This window comes from Moschus berezovskii, chromosome 3 (genome assembly GCF_049115385.1).
Source record: "Moschus berezovskii isolate FMDL1 chromosome 3, NW_MosBer_1.0, whole genome shotgun sequence".
Classification (NCBI taxonomy): domain Eukaryota; kingdom Metazoa; phylum Chordata; class Mammalia; order Artiodactyla; family Moschidae; genus Moschus; species Moschus berezovskii.
In genome coordinates, this window is record NC_142462.1 from 50,846,307 (window position 1) to 50,861,155 (window position 14,849).

The 14,849-nt window shown below is 38.0% G+C and overlaps 1 protein-coding gene across 1 annotated transcript in view; it reads left to right on the forward strand.

Annotated features, from left to right (window-relative positions):
• Window positions 1–14,849, forward strand: part of MAGI2 (membrane associated guanylate kinase, WW and PDZ domain containing 2) — a 1,553,247-nt gene that overhangs the window by 1,328,977 nt on the left and 209,421 nt on the right. Inside the window, exons 11-12 of the mRNA XM_055420681.2 lie at window positions 2,905–2,936; window positions 9,700–9,889. Coding sequence (XP_055276656.1) covers window positions 2,905–2,936; window positions 9,700–9,889 — 222 coding nt within the window. The remainder of the gene's footprint in view (window positions 1–2,904; window positions 2,937–9,699; window positions 9,890–14,849) is intronic.

Genomic DNA, 14,849 nt, shown 5'->3' on the forward strand with positions numbered 1-14,849 from the left:
GTATCCCTGTGAGTGTAGGTTGTGAGACACCCAAAAGTAATTGTCTCAACAAACCAAGCCTGTCTTCCTTCTGTGATCTATTTTGGCCAGAATGATTTCAGAAAAAGAAAAGTTCCAGAAATAAGGATTTAAAAGGTCTTATTTTGTTTGGGGGTATTTTATGTTAATTGCAATAGACTAGATTTCTTAGAGCGTAATCCCTACAAAAATTTATTGTACATTTATAATCATTTGACCCACATTAGTTTAGCATTTGACCTATATTATTTGACCCATGCTATTATAGTATTTATGGAGCTTTTCCAATGAAGCCAAGCAGAAAACTGGAGATTAATCATGTAGAAAACATGATTTTATCAATTAATTGGGCCAAATTGGGTATACCCAAAATAGATGTTTTCTTTTCTTTCTTTATCCTTTTGCATTTTTATTTACACAATTATCAAAACAGCAAACTGCCAACCAATTAAAGCTTTAAAGAAGAATTACATATCTTTTTATATAATTTATTTTTAATTGTAGGATAATTGTTTACAATGTTGTATTGCAAAATAAATGTTTTCTGTTCATCTTCATTTAAGTGTTTATAGCATGATTGCAAATTTGCCAAAGGAACTCTAAGACTCACATAAGTTATTTATTTTTAAGGAAATCTATTATGATACTATTTCTGCTACCTAGAATTACTTACTCTGAAACAAGCAGCTTCTTTCTGACAATGACTCAGAAAGTGAAGGTATTGCTTCGGAGATCGAAGCCTATTCCTCACAACTCAGCATTCTACATATTTCAGAAACTGCCATAATGGGCACAGTGGAGAAGTGTGGGTCATGCCAATAGTCTGAGGTCAGATCAGACTGAACAAAACAACCTCAAAAGAAGAGGAAGCCAACGTGCCAGTGATGACAGGTGGTCAAATTAAATGGCCCTCTCTCCTTGTGTGATCTTAACCAATATCCCTATTATGCCATTTCAGTTCTGGCACCATGATTATACATTTTCCACAGGAGGAATAATCACCTTTTAAGATAATGCCCCATGTGGAGATGAGAGCTCCATAAAAAGAAACCAATACATCTGTAAATCTAAGAAACTCCCAGCACCTAGCAAATGTAAAGCAGCAAATACTCAAAATCCATTCTGACACTGCAGGAAGAAGAAAAAGGAGGAACACAGAGAAAGCAGAGGAAATCACTGAATGTTTTAACATTGTGAGAATGTACAAATGACATCTTTTCTCAAAAGAACCGTTGCTGACAATTCCATGAAACAGCAAATAAATTTTATCCTTCAACGAGAATAATAGTTAATTGGCCAATAGGTCACAATGCTTTTCACTTTTATAATTATTGGTCAAATTGTTTTCATTGGCATTTTACAAAATGAGTCAGAGATAAATATATTTATTTATCTGTAATTTTACTCTCAGCTATTATCAAAAAGGATGTGATTAAATCCTTGCAATTAAATTATAATCAAGCCACACATTGAATAGAACTTTTTTAATAGCTGGAAAGAAAAATAAGAACATACATACAGAGTATACGAGAAAGTAAGCCAATTCCACCCATCTCCTTAGGTAAGGTAGTTGTTATACTTCAGCATTAAATTTAACTCTGTGTTCCAAGGAAAATTGAGGAATATGATGGCTTACATGATTTTCCTCTTTTCATAAAATGCAGCATCAGCTATTTACAACGTTTGTGTTGAGGTGCAATTAGTATTTAAATTAGTGTTTATATTGTGCCTGAGTTGGATTGCTTCAGCATCTAGACAAGTATGTGTCTAGTTTTCTGTGGATATTTCCCATAAATGGAAATAGTTGAAAACCACGGCACATTCTATGCCAGTCCAAGTTTTAAAGGTAATAAACATTGTGTGGCATATTTTCAACATTCCATTTTTTATTGGGCATTTTATCAGACACCACCTAATATTAACAGGAGTGAAGTCATTGAAAGAGGGGAGAGATGGTATGAGAAGAAAGTAATTTTGTTCTGTATGCTAGATTGTGTTTTGGCTTGCTGGGATCAGTATATGATAAAATAATAACAATAAAGGAAAAAGGAATTAATCTGTCATTTACTTTTAATTATCTTAAAGGTCATTCAGATCAAAGTCGGTCCAACCGTCACACCATTTGTGATCATTGAAAGAGCTCAATGAGTTGAAAAAATCCTGTCTTTAATGATACATGATTCACTCAATTAACAAACATTTTTAGCCGCTTCTTCATGAAAAACATTGTGCTGTCACTAGAGCAGAGGGATAATAAAATAGATATCAGCTGTAGAGAAGTTAGTGGGAGAAACGGCTCATATGTGATTATAGTAGAATCTGATTCATGATATAAGTATATACATTATTTATAAATTTAGGATTAATGAAGGGTTGTTGATTGATTTCTAATCAGAGAAAGTAGGTACATAAAGCAGAATTATTTGTTATAGGAATCACAGGTGTTAACCTTTAAAAGTCTTAATTTCTATCTATAGTCCCCTCACTGTTTCTCATTTTCTCTCTCTCTCTCCCTCTCCCTCTCCCCACCCCACCCACCCACCTACACACACACACAGCTAAGACTGTGCCACAGAAATCCCGAAGGATGACTCAGCCTTAGCTCTTGTAAAGTGACTGATCTTTTGCCACACAGTTCCTCACCATCACTGGGCTTCAGAATCCTCAGCTGCCGAATAAAGAAATATTCCTAGAATCATTAATATAATTCCAATAAAATTGGTCCCTTTGAAAAAACACTGTGCAGCCAGGCAGAATGTGTTGCTCTCATTGTTGTTGTTTACTATTAACTTATATAAAGTACTTGCGGTTGTTTTAATATCATGCTACCTGTAAGTGGTAGTGGAATGTGTTTTCAAAGTTCATATATTGTTTTCTTTATTGCAGGTTTCTTTTCTCCATGGAAAACCCCAAAGCCTGTAAGTTGAAATTCTTCTTCTTTATTACTAGTTATGATTACAATTCCACTAAATAAGATTTGAATTGGGTAACCTCAAAATCCCTTCCTCCTTTGAGATTTTTGATGTCAAAAGAACAAATTCTCTGTCAAAAACTAACTTGTCTTACTTTCCTATAAAGATAGTTCTGTTTTTTTACATTTTTACAAAACAAGCATTAACACTGTTCAGTATGGTGTGCTGAAAGTTCTTTAGAAACCTTTGTTTGCACCATCAGAAATACCATAGTTTCTTACTGCATTGAATTTTTAAAACAATACAAATTGTAGACCCAGATGTCTTGACCTACAAATTAAATCTGATCCTCAAGAAATTTAGCTGTATATATATTTGTGTTTATATGTACATTTTAATGCATACAGAGATAAATACATATGTGTGTGTGAAAAAATTTGTGTTTTTCCACCATACCTGACAGTCACTCAAAGCAGTGCTCTGAATTTTCAGAAACTGGTGATCTCTGCTGTCACCTAGTCTCTCTGAACCTAGTTTCTTTATCAGCTGTCCTGAAATGTTGATGCTAACATAGGAGACTGGTATTTTATTAATCTTTTTGTGACACAAGTTTAGCCAAGTTGCCTTCCCAGCTGGAGATGATCTTTACTTGCCATTAGATTGAAGCTAGTTTGTCCAAGTCCCAAGAGCTGGGACTAGCTTTCTGGGGTCCCATTCTATGCTGTGTTAGAATAGCTGACCCTAACGGAGATGGCTAAAACCCACAAGTGGAAGAGAGCTGTGGCAAAGTGATTCAAGTTAACAACAAAAAGCAAAACAAAATAAACAATTTAAAAAAACCCTCAATCTTAGGGAATCATATCTTCCACCTACTTTTCTTTCCTCTCACAGTAAGTAGCTCTGACACCAGTGGCCCCTAGTTTGGTCAGTGAGTGGGGAATTCTTGGGTTAATTTTATGCTCCTTTTCCCCCCCTTTTACTGAAGGAATATTTAAATGCTTCATTTTCTCATTTTAGAAATAGACATAATATGATTTTGCATATTTTTCAAGTGCAATAACTGGCTCGTTAAATAACATGGCTTTAAACTTATTTGAAGACATGTGAAAATAAAATATTTTTGAGCCCTGGAGTATGCCTGAGGTCCAGGCTTCTCTCAAAGAGAGATGAGAAAACTGGGAGCTGGTAATGAGAGGCCCATGCTCTCAGAACTTTCACACCAAGCATTTCCTCATTTGGGATTCAGCTCATCTGGTCCACAGAGAATAGCAGATGAGAAAACTAGTCTTCCTTGGGCTTAGTTAAACTATTTAGTGATACATGTGATTTTGAAAAGAAGTATTTTAAAATATTTAAAATAAAATTTGTTTTGCCTTGACCAAAATGTGAATAATTCCTTCCTTTCACCACCAGAGTTAAAAATCTGTGTTCTGTGGTTACACATATCTTTATCTAATTTAACAAGGAATCTTGCAACCTCATAATGGTGCTACAATTATGTAATCTACTGATTTCCTTATATGTACCACATTTACACAAATGATGCCATTTGGCATAATTATAGTATCTGCTGTCATTACACTAATTACATTCACACTCAATAATTCCAAAAATGGGTTTTCATAGAACTCAGTTTAAAATTAATCCTGAACCCAGGCATCCCTCCAAAAGGTAGGACTTGGACTTCCAGGTCCTAAGCTAAATGAAGATAGAAGACTGTCAGTGTAATGTCCTCCATGCATCTACCAGAAACTCTTCAGATTAGGGACTCTAGTGACAGGCCGTGTATACACAGTGGTTTAGGGTGCAGGCTCTGAAGGCTTACTGCCTGTGTTCAAACTGTGCTTCTCCTTACTAGCTAGGTTCCCTTTGACTAGCTGCTTAAGCTTTCAGTATTTCAAGTTCATCTATAATATGGGGATAATAATAATACTCCTCTCATGGTTATTGTAAAGAGTCTATGACTTAACCCATGTAAGGTGCTTAAAGCAGAACCTCTGACATGCTCAAAAATATAAAATACTGTCATTCTAGAAAGCAGACCTTCTGTGAATAAACTCTTAATAAATTAATCATTCAATGAATGAACACAGTTTGCAAAACTATTTACTTAAACAAATATATAAATACATACCCACATTATTTGGATTTATATACTCTCTTCTTTGAGGAGGATTGATGACATTTTTAATCAGGATAAGGAAATCTTATCCTGAATGAGATCACCCCTTCTTCTGGTCCTGTGTTACTTCCTGACCTTCTGTCCTACTGATCCACATCTAAAACTAATCCACATCAAGATAGTCATTTCTGTTTAACAAGTAATACACTAATTGTAGTGAGTTCTTGTTCTCTTCATCTGGAAGGAATCCAAGTTCATTCTTCAAGTACTGAATCAAGCCAAATGTCTTCATCTCCCAGCCCTGCCCTAAGGAAGTGTGTTTAGACTATGCCAGCTTCTGCAGGTAGCAAGTAGTTTCTAGTTTTAATGGGGAGCTTGTTCACAAGCTTTCTATTCTCAATGTGCATCCTAGAATCAGAAGGCGGGTTTAAAAAAATTGACCACACCATGATCGATTTTTTTTCTGTTTTACTCTTTGATATCCCATTGTGGATTATATGTCCACTCTGTCCACTGCTATCTCAGTGACTATACTTTCATACAGTTAAAACATTCATTCATTCATCAAGTAGAATAGAAATACAAGTCTTCCAGATAAGGAAAACTATTTTGTTTCCATTTTTCCTTACTCTAGTGAAGTTTTATAAATATTGGCCTAGGCTAGGACTGGAAAGTTCCAATCAGAAGCCTTGTTGATAGGTAAACGCCTGGTAGATAACACAGCTCTTCAGAGGTCAAGGCCAGGAAGACATTAGGTGGGATAAGGAGTTGGGATAAGAATCTAGGTGGTTCATGAATATTGAGAGGAACTAGTGAGTATATGGTAACCCAGCTAGAAGGCAAAAATACGGAGACCAAGGTATCTAAGAAAGTATTGGGAAGTCAATAGAGTTGCTCAGTCATGTCAGACTCTTTGCGACCCCGTGGACTGTAGCCTGCCAGGCTCCTCTCCCATAGCATTCTCCAGGCAAGAATACTGGAGTGGGTAGCCATTCTCTTCTCCAGGAGATCTTCCCAACCCAGGAATGGAACCCACATCTCCTGCATTGCAGGCAGATTCTTTACTGTCTGAGTCACCAGGGAAGCCCCTATACCTATGGCTGATTCATGTTGATGTTTGGCAGAAATTAACAAAATTCTGTAAAACCAATTATCCTTCAATTAAAAAAAACAAGGTGCTGTCAGATCAGCGCATCAGCTCCAGTGAGCAGTGGGGGCGGTGGAGGGGGGGGCGGTGATCCCACAGCAGGGGTTTCTACCATGGTCTTCTAAGTCTGAACTTCAAATGACTTGATAAAAGGGTGGGGGAATGAAGAACTATGAATCTTCTTTTTCAGTAATTTCATGGGCACTGAGATTATCTGCTCTACAGTCTTACAAATCCCTGACAGAGTGACTTGAGGATTGATTAATGTCACAGCAAGACACTGTGAATGCTTTACTAAACATGAACTGGACTCAGCAAATTTCTCCATCTCTGTGCTGTAGACATTGTAGAATTTTTCTGTCTGCCACAGACACTTTCCTAAACAGTGCCAAAAGCATTATTTATTTTTTAGTTTTAAGAATGTTTTTTAGAATACTAATATTTCACCTGAAGCATGTTTGCTCCAGTGACTGTACATGAGCAATATATATACTAGCAAGACTTATGGGAGAATCAGATAACCCTCCGTGGAAGATAGGAGAAATAAACAGACATGTGCTGAAGCCCTTTGATGACAAGTGGGATACTCAGCGATTCAGACCATATTTCTAATTTATTTACTTTTTAGAATTAAGTATCTTATGTTTGGAAACAGAAGAGAGAAAGTCACAGCCAAAATGCACCCACATGGTGCCTGAAGTCAGTTAAAATGTAAAATAAAAAAGAATATGCCTTTAGCCACAGTGTGGGTCTTCCTGTCAGAGCACAGGCATAGAGAATGGATGACCAAAGGAACCTACAATGACTTCCTAGGCAAATTTTACTTTCAAGTGAATTATGAAGTGCATATTTAAAGATTTCTACTAAATTGGAGCAAAAGGGTCACTGAGCAGAAAATTAGCCAGGACTCTAAGCAAATTTACCAATTATTCCCCTTAATGTATTATTATGTTAAAAGAAAAAATGAACTCCCATTATAGTTATAGATTTGTTTTTGACCCAGGGTTGGGCACTGACAGCTGCTGGACCTCTCTGTGCTCCTAGAGATCATGTTTAATATTAGGGAGTTAAACTCAGCTAGGGGTTTTCCTGGAGAAGGCAATGGCAAGCCACTCCAGTACTCTTGCCTAGAAAATTCCATGGATGGAGGAGCCTGGTAGACTGCAGTCCGTGGGGTCTCTAAGGGTCAGACACGACTGAGGGACTTCACTTTCACTTTCATACATTGGAGAAGGAAATGGCAACCCACTCCAGTGTTCTTGCCTGGAGAATCCCAGGGACAGGAGAGCCTGGTGGGCTTCCGTCTATGGGGTCACACAGAGTCGGACATGACTGAAGTGACTTAGCAGCAGCAGCAGCAGCAGCAGCAGGGGTTTTCCATCTTTGTTAGGTATAGAACCTTTGTTCAAATGAAATCTTGGTCAGTAGCCCATGTTTTAAGAAAACAAATTAAAATGAAACCAAGTGTCTTAGTTTCTTCTTTAAGCTATGGTAAAATAGATTTGTGTCTTATAAAAACAGGAATATATTTCTCATAGTTCTGCAAGCTAAAAGTCCAAGATGAAGGCACCAGAAGATTCAGTATTGGTCAGAGCCCACCTCCTAGATGGCTGTAACCTCACCTGGCACTTGGGACTACAGAGTTATCTGGGGTCTCCTCTATAAGGACACCAGTTCCATTCATGAAAGCTCCAGCTTCATGACCTAATTATCTCCCCAAAGCTCCACCTCCTAGTAGTGTTACCGTGAGTGTTAGAATGTCAATATAGGAATTTCAAAAAGGCTCATATATTCAGGCCTTATCTCCAGTAGTACTGAGAGAAGGGTCAGTGAGCCATTTCTTGCCCGGTTTGCTGAATGGTCCAACCCCTGCCACAATCCTAGGTACATAAGTGGGTCACAGGGACCTTTGTGTTACATGCTATCTCACATCCTCTCCAGCTTTAAAACATATACTGCTGATAGGTGACAGCTGGCATTGAAGCCCTAACCAAATAATAGCTGTTATGAAAACAAAAGTGGTGACAGTGCAGTAGAGACTAGAAAGTTATAATCCTGCCAAGCTCAAAAGAGTGTGTATCAAAACTGGTCTTCAAGAAAGAACAGGTGACCATATTTTATTGATTTCATCCATTCACTAAATTTGCATTTTCTGAGTACTTGCTGTGTGTTGATAATGCAACAATGAGAGACACTATGTCCCCTGCAGTCTCTGTTCCCAGCATCATCTATGTGCGGAGACAAAGGTGGACTTGCAATTACACTTGAGCGTGAGGGGTAGGTAGTGGGTACCGTGGGAGCACCCAGGAGGGACAAGTAACCAGATCAGGAATGGTCAGCAAAGGCCTTCTGGGGGAGGGGCCTCATCTGAATCTAGCAGCCAGCTATAATGAAGATGAGGATGGAAGCGTGCAAAATAGGTAAACTTTGCAAGCAGAAAAAGAAATAAAATACGCAAGGGAGAGAACCTGTAGGGTTCTAGGGAATGAGAGAAGGGACCATCAGTGGAGAGGAGAAAGAGGATCAGCTGGAGAGCCGCCATGCCCCGCTAGAAAGTGGCGTTTATCCTGAGGGCTATACTCACTTAGTGCAGAATTTCAAACAAGAGGGTACCCTAATCTCATTCTACACACAATAGGTTTAGTCAAAACTGAAAAGCTGAAATTGAGTTTGAAAGAGAAATCGATTGGTTGTTTAAGTTGGTTGTGTAAACAGGTGATCTTGGTGAACGTGGCTTTCTCCTTGATGAAAAGAAATGAGTCCCCACTTTACCTCATTGGGCTATAGTGATGATCAAAGAAGATAATGTAAATGAAAGAGCTTGGTGAACTAAAAAGTATTCTACAGACTGTTAATAAATCATGATGGTGGCAGCAGCAGCATTTTGGAGAAGAAACCACTAGATCAGCAGTAAATGAAGCTTCATAGGAGACTTTGAACAATTCAGAAACCCCAAAGGGTTGCATAATTACTTATCAACCATGAGGAAAGTGATTGAATGTTCAAGTATAGGAAGTGGTTTGGATGTGTATAGGTGTCAAATAAATATCTGCAGACTATTTTCTTCAGTAAAAACGGTGTCATGAATTGGAGCCATCTTAGAAAAGGAACAATACCATACAGTTATAAGCACTTACAGATAAATTATCTGTAATACATACATGAAATACATACAGTGTCTTATAGGGAGGAAAAAAAAACAGATTCAGAGAGATTAAGTGATTCACTGAAAATTACTAGCTGGTAGGTGACAAGATTATGAAAGTTTGCATTCAAAAGTCAAGCAACATATGTATTTATAACCATCTATTGTGTTTTATTATATAGAAATAGAATTTTTCTTTCAAGACACTTATACGAAAGTTTTGAATGTTTTGTAAAAGAAAAATCTGCAGGACAAGGAAGTCAAACTTAAATGTGAGGGCTGTGGTGTGTGACAAGGGAAACAGCAAGAAAGAGTTCATCATCAGTCATCTTCTCTGTTCTCTTTGGCTTTACAGATAATGGACCGATGGGAGAACCAAGGCAGTCCTCAAACGAGTTTATCTGCTCCGGCCATACCACAGAACCTGCCCTTCCCGCCCGCCCTTCACAGGAGTTCCTTTCCTGACTCAACAGAGGCCTTTGACCCAAGGAAGCCTGACCCATATGAGCTCTACGAGAAATCGAGAGCCATTTATGAAAGTAGGCGTAAGTGAAAGCCACATAAAACAAGAGTGTATTACAAATAGCTGAAGCCCTGCCAGGGGATCTATTGAGGCTGGAATGATCTGGTGTGATTTTATATTTTGAGGTTCAAAACCTATCTCGAAAGTAAAGCCAGCTGATCTAAACTTTTCCTTAAAAAAGGAAAAAATCTATGTCAACTCAAAAAGAGCTCATATCTTTTGGGTTTAAATTTTGTTTCTTCCTTTTTCTCCCTAAATCCTTTAAGAAAATCAGGAATGTGGTGGGAAAAGGAGGCAAAGTGTAGGCAGTAGGGAAAGAGACGAATAGCTTTATTTAAGCCACCAGATAATAAGAAGAAATAGTTAGGATTTTTATGTTTAATCTGATCTTAGTCTGAAGCATAGATTTTCTTAGAGCATGAATGCAGTCACTGAAGATTTTAGGAATGTGATTAAAATGTCAACCAAGTCCTTCCAACTCATGATAGTGAAAGTAAATGGTTCTCAAAGAAGCAAAGAGCAGGTGTCAATCATTTCTACCTGAAATTTCTGCTTCTTGTTTAATGCACTGGGTCCCATTTGAAAGTTGAGTCATAAAATATTGTGTAGGCACTTGTCACCCTATTTAAAAGTCTTCTAAAATCATTTCATTGCACTTTATAAATATTAGAAAACAAAGGTTTTTAATATTGCATATGCATTCACCGAGCCACTTTCCACCACCTAACAGGTCATCTCTTTTGAACGTTAAAGAACAGGAATCCAAATGGCTTGAATGTATAATCTATGAAGGAAATCCGCAGTATAATATGAACTTGAGTAACAGCTTGAGAAAACTAGCCTAGAGAGCCGGGTTTGCTTCCCCGTGCTCCTGTTTACAGTCTGCTGATTTCCTTTGTTTCGGCATTCCACCAGTGTCTTCTTTCCACCTTTATCATCTGAAGCATGAATAGCAAGTTTTAAATTGTGTGTGATCTCAGAGGATCTCAAATCTGCCTACTCTTTGATGAGCTCAGGGGCTGAGAATTATGTGCCCAGCTGGTAAGGGGGAAAGTAGACATAATACCCTTTCCCCATCCTCTACAACTCTGTGTAAAAGTAATTTTACTTGATGAACTAGTTAGGACAGCAGGCCATTGAGAAATCACCCTCATCATAATGAACCTCCCCCTGCCACCACCACCCCTGCCACTCTTTTAAAAATAATTGGCTGTGTCAGGGCTAGTGTATTTCACTTTTCTCCTTCTGGCTGAACAACTAAAATGTTTTTAAAGGGCACTGTAGTTAGAATGTCTTTGCTCTGATAGAATAAAGAATTTTTTTCACTGTGTAATACAGAGTATGAATTCATGGTGTTAACAGTAATTATACTGAAAAATTAGGAATGATTTCAGCACAGTTCTTAATACCTTTTCTACTTCAGTAATCAAGTATTTATTAAATACCTACTTGACATTTAGCACCATGAGGAGACACCCAAGTTGAGTTCTATGTCCTGCTCTCACTAACTGGGAGATAAGAAAAATAAGTGTAAACGAGTAGAGATCAGGACACAGGAGAAGTCCTAACTCAGAAGGTGGAACATATCCTCCTGTCCTTGCTTGCTGAATTTTGTGATTACCTTTAGGGAATGTCAAGAGAGGCTCTCTCCTGTTTTTGTCGCTTCAATAGTCACTTGCTTCCATCCTTTTGTGGTTTCCTGACCAATGCAAGGTTTGTTATTCAAGACAAAGGCAGTGTTGCTGTTTATTCTGTCTTTTCTTTATGGTGTCTAATGATGTTTGTGGAAAGGAATGGTGTGTGACCTTCTTTTAACCCTGAACAAATTCTGATTTCTTTATCCAGCCCCTGCAATGCTCCTTCCGTTCATTGCCTTTCCACTCCTCACCTGTGACAAACCTCGCAAACCAATCCGCCTTAACCTCCGTGACTTTCTTTTTCCGTCCTCCTCTGGGAGCTCTGTACCCCTTTGTGTCTGCAGCCACTTGAACAACAAACATCCTGACTGCCCGCCCCATGCCCCTGCACTTCCATCAGAGCCCAGCCTATGCCTCTACTGGGACCTCTTTCATTGCTCCTCCCCGCCACCTTCCCACCACCTCTGTCTTGTTTTCTCAGCTCTCTCTGATGTTTCCAAGGACACAATGATGTTTTCAGGGTCACAACTCTTAGGAGCCAAAAGAGCCATTTTCTCTCCCATCCTTCTCTCTCTGTCCTGTTATTTTGTAACACTAAATGGAGTGTGAATGAAACACAGAAATCATGTCCAGGTAAGAAAAGCTCTGCTCTGAAGATTAAGGAAACAAACAACAACAACAACAACAAAAAACATGGCACCACTTTCTCTAATTTCTGGATAGCTGATCGGTTCGCTTTGCTTTTCTCAGCTTCACATAGACTTTTGCCCTGTATCCGTATCCTGTTTCCAAGTATGAAAAAGTCTCATTATCTCTTTTAAATTTTTAGAAAAATGCCAAAAATACATTCTTTTAATGAACAGAGGGAGAGCTCAGTCTATTTCTCATTATCTTCTAATAGTTTTGTTTTTTTTAACCATTGTAAAATGTTTTCATCCAAACAAAAGACCCATATTGATGTATGTAATTCTTTAGATACTATTCTTTAGAATTACATGCATAATATTTAGGTGTGACTCCTTTTATTCTGTACCTCCGAACTGTTTCCTAGGAGAAAAAATCAGTGGGACCAAGGAAAATATGGAAGGGAATCCTAACCAAAGTGTCTAAACCAAATCTTTTCACATTTCCCTTGACCTATAATGACCTCATGGTATCCTCTTTTACAATGAAATCTAACGCAGATTTTTTAAATTCATGTTTAAAACTGGGTTGCTGTTACCAAATAAAAGAGTGTACCTGCATCCACAAGCCTCTACTGTACAAAGCTACAGAATGTTTGTTACATCCAGTCTGTCAAGAAGTATTTGTATTCAAATTACTAGTCCTCTGCAAATGATGGAAACTTATCAAATGATGTAAGTGGTGCTGTGCCTCATTTGGCTCATAATTAGATTATGCTGACATTTTAATGTGCATGCACAGGACATCTTAATAAAGATGTATTCCTGGGAGGAAAAATACTGTGATTTAAAATAAACAAAGACAACCATAGGCTACTAGAGCCACAGGAAACAGAACATGGCAGGTACATGCTTATGAAAGGAAAAGCTAGAAACACCTCATTTCCTCATCAGATCTTATGATGACATGGGATTTGAGAGAAAGAAGGTTCTTCCATCTAGCTGGCCAGGCAATGCCTCTGATTGCAGAGCATCAGGCAGAGTGCCCAGAGGTGGCAGCCCCAGGCTCCGCATCAATCAACAAGACTGTATGAAGCACAGTGTGTGTCTGGAACTCTGCTGGGCACTCCACGAGAGAAAAATCACAAGACATAATCTCCACTCACATGAGGCTTACAGTGAAACTGGGGACACAAACATAGGAAAGCCATTCCTGAATGACGTTTTATTATGCAACAGCGAATAATTATCAGTATTTTAACATGAAAAATGTTACAATTGATACAGATAATAGTTTAAATATAATTAGACCCATCGTTTTTCATTCCATGTTCAGAATTGATATTTAATCAGAAGAATGTCTTGCATTAAACATCTTTTAATTATCAAAATCTCATTAGTTCTTACTGGCAAGCTCTACGCAAAAAGAAAAATTTTCCTGATTAACTTCATTCCACATAGGCTTATAAACATAGTAGAAGAACCATGCCTAAAAAGTCCCAAAAGAAATTTTGACCAGTGGGGTTTCTGGGTTTTCATGTTAGTTTTTCAAGTGCTGACACCCTGTATTATTACTGGAAATTCCCAGAAAACAGCAAAAATCTACCCACCCTCATCTCTATCCAAGACTTTTAGATAAATCTCACTTTCCTTTGTGTAACGGTCTCTGTTGATAATTGACTTCTCGCTGTTTCCGTTACTTGGATTTTTTAAAATTGAAAGCAGAGGAAAATACCCACCGTTGTGTAATGAGATAAGCCATGCTATTTTTAAGTTTTCCCATCTCTGTCCTTTTTCCATAAATCTCATGAAAGAGGGACTTTAATTTTCTTTGCAGTCACAAGGGCTTGAATTGTCTCGGTTTGTATGCAAGCATTCTAAATGCTAGGCTCCGTACACCATTTCTGACTTTGAGGGGAAAAGACAATTTCTAAAGATCCTTCCTGCCTTCTGCCCTCCCATCTCCTCCTGCCACTTGTTCTCTATGTGTGTTTACATCATTGTTTCAACCACATATTTCTAATGTGATAGGAGACAGTTTGTAGTGCCCTACTTACCCCAAGACTATCTAGGGTGACTAGGCATGCTATTTGCCTGGGAGAGCCCTGCTCTGCGTTGTCCTGGTATAATTAATAGCTCCCTTTAACACTGCAGATTGTCCTCATTGAATGATAAGTTACATGACTTTCCTTTACTACATAGTCTGTTAAAGAGATAGACACCATTGCTGTCCAAGAAAAGCATATATCTACATATACAGGCTGTGAATACAAATTTTAAAGCCTAATCATATAAATAGTTTCTTTCAAACTGATTTATTTGGCTCCCTGAATTTTTGTCAATACATCTTTTATCCCTAATTTGAGGTAAAGATGTATGTAGTGACTTGTCTTAGTAGCCAAACACCCAGAGAACTCCTTCCATACCCAGAAAACTATGCAAATGTGCAAGTCCAGAGCATGGCAAACTAAGTAGAAAAAGTAGGTGGTGAGGCTTCACTAATCTAAGTGAAGAGAAGTTCTCATTCTTATCACAGAAAATAAATCAGATTAGTCATCACAATAATCATAGGATCAAAAAAGAGTTAACTTTGTCTTTCTGCTCCTAAGACAGATTGTACTCACATAACTGCAGAAAAATGGCCATACTGGCTCCTCTTTTTTATGCAAGGGAATACAAAGTGCTTTCCAAAGAAATGAGTGTGGCTCACTATGGAATCTTA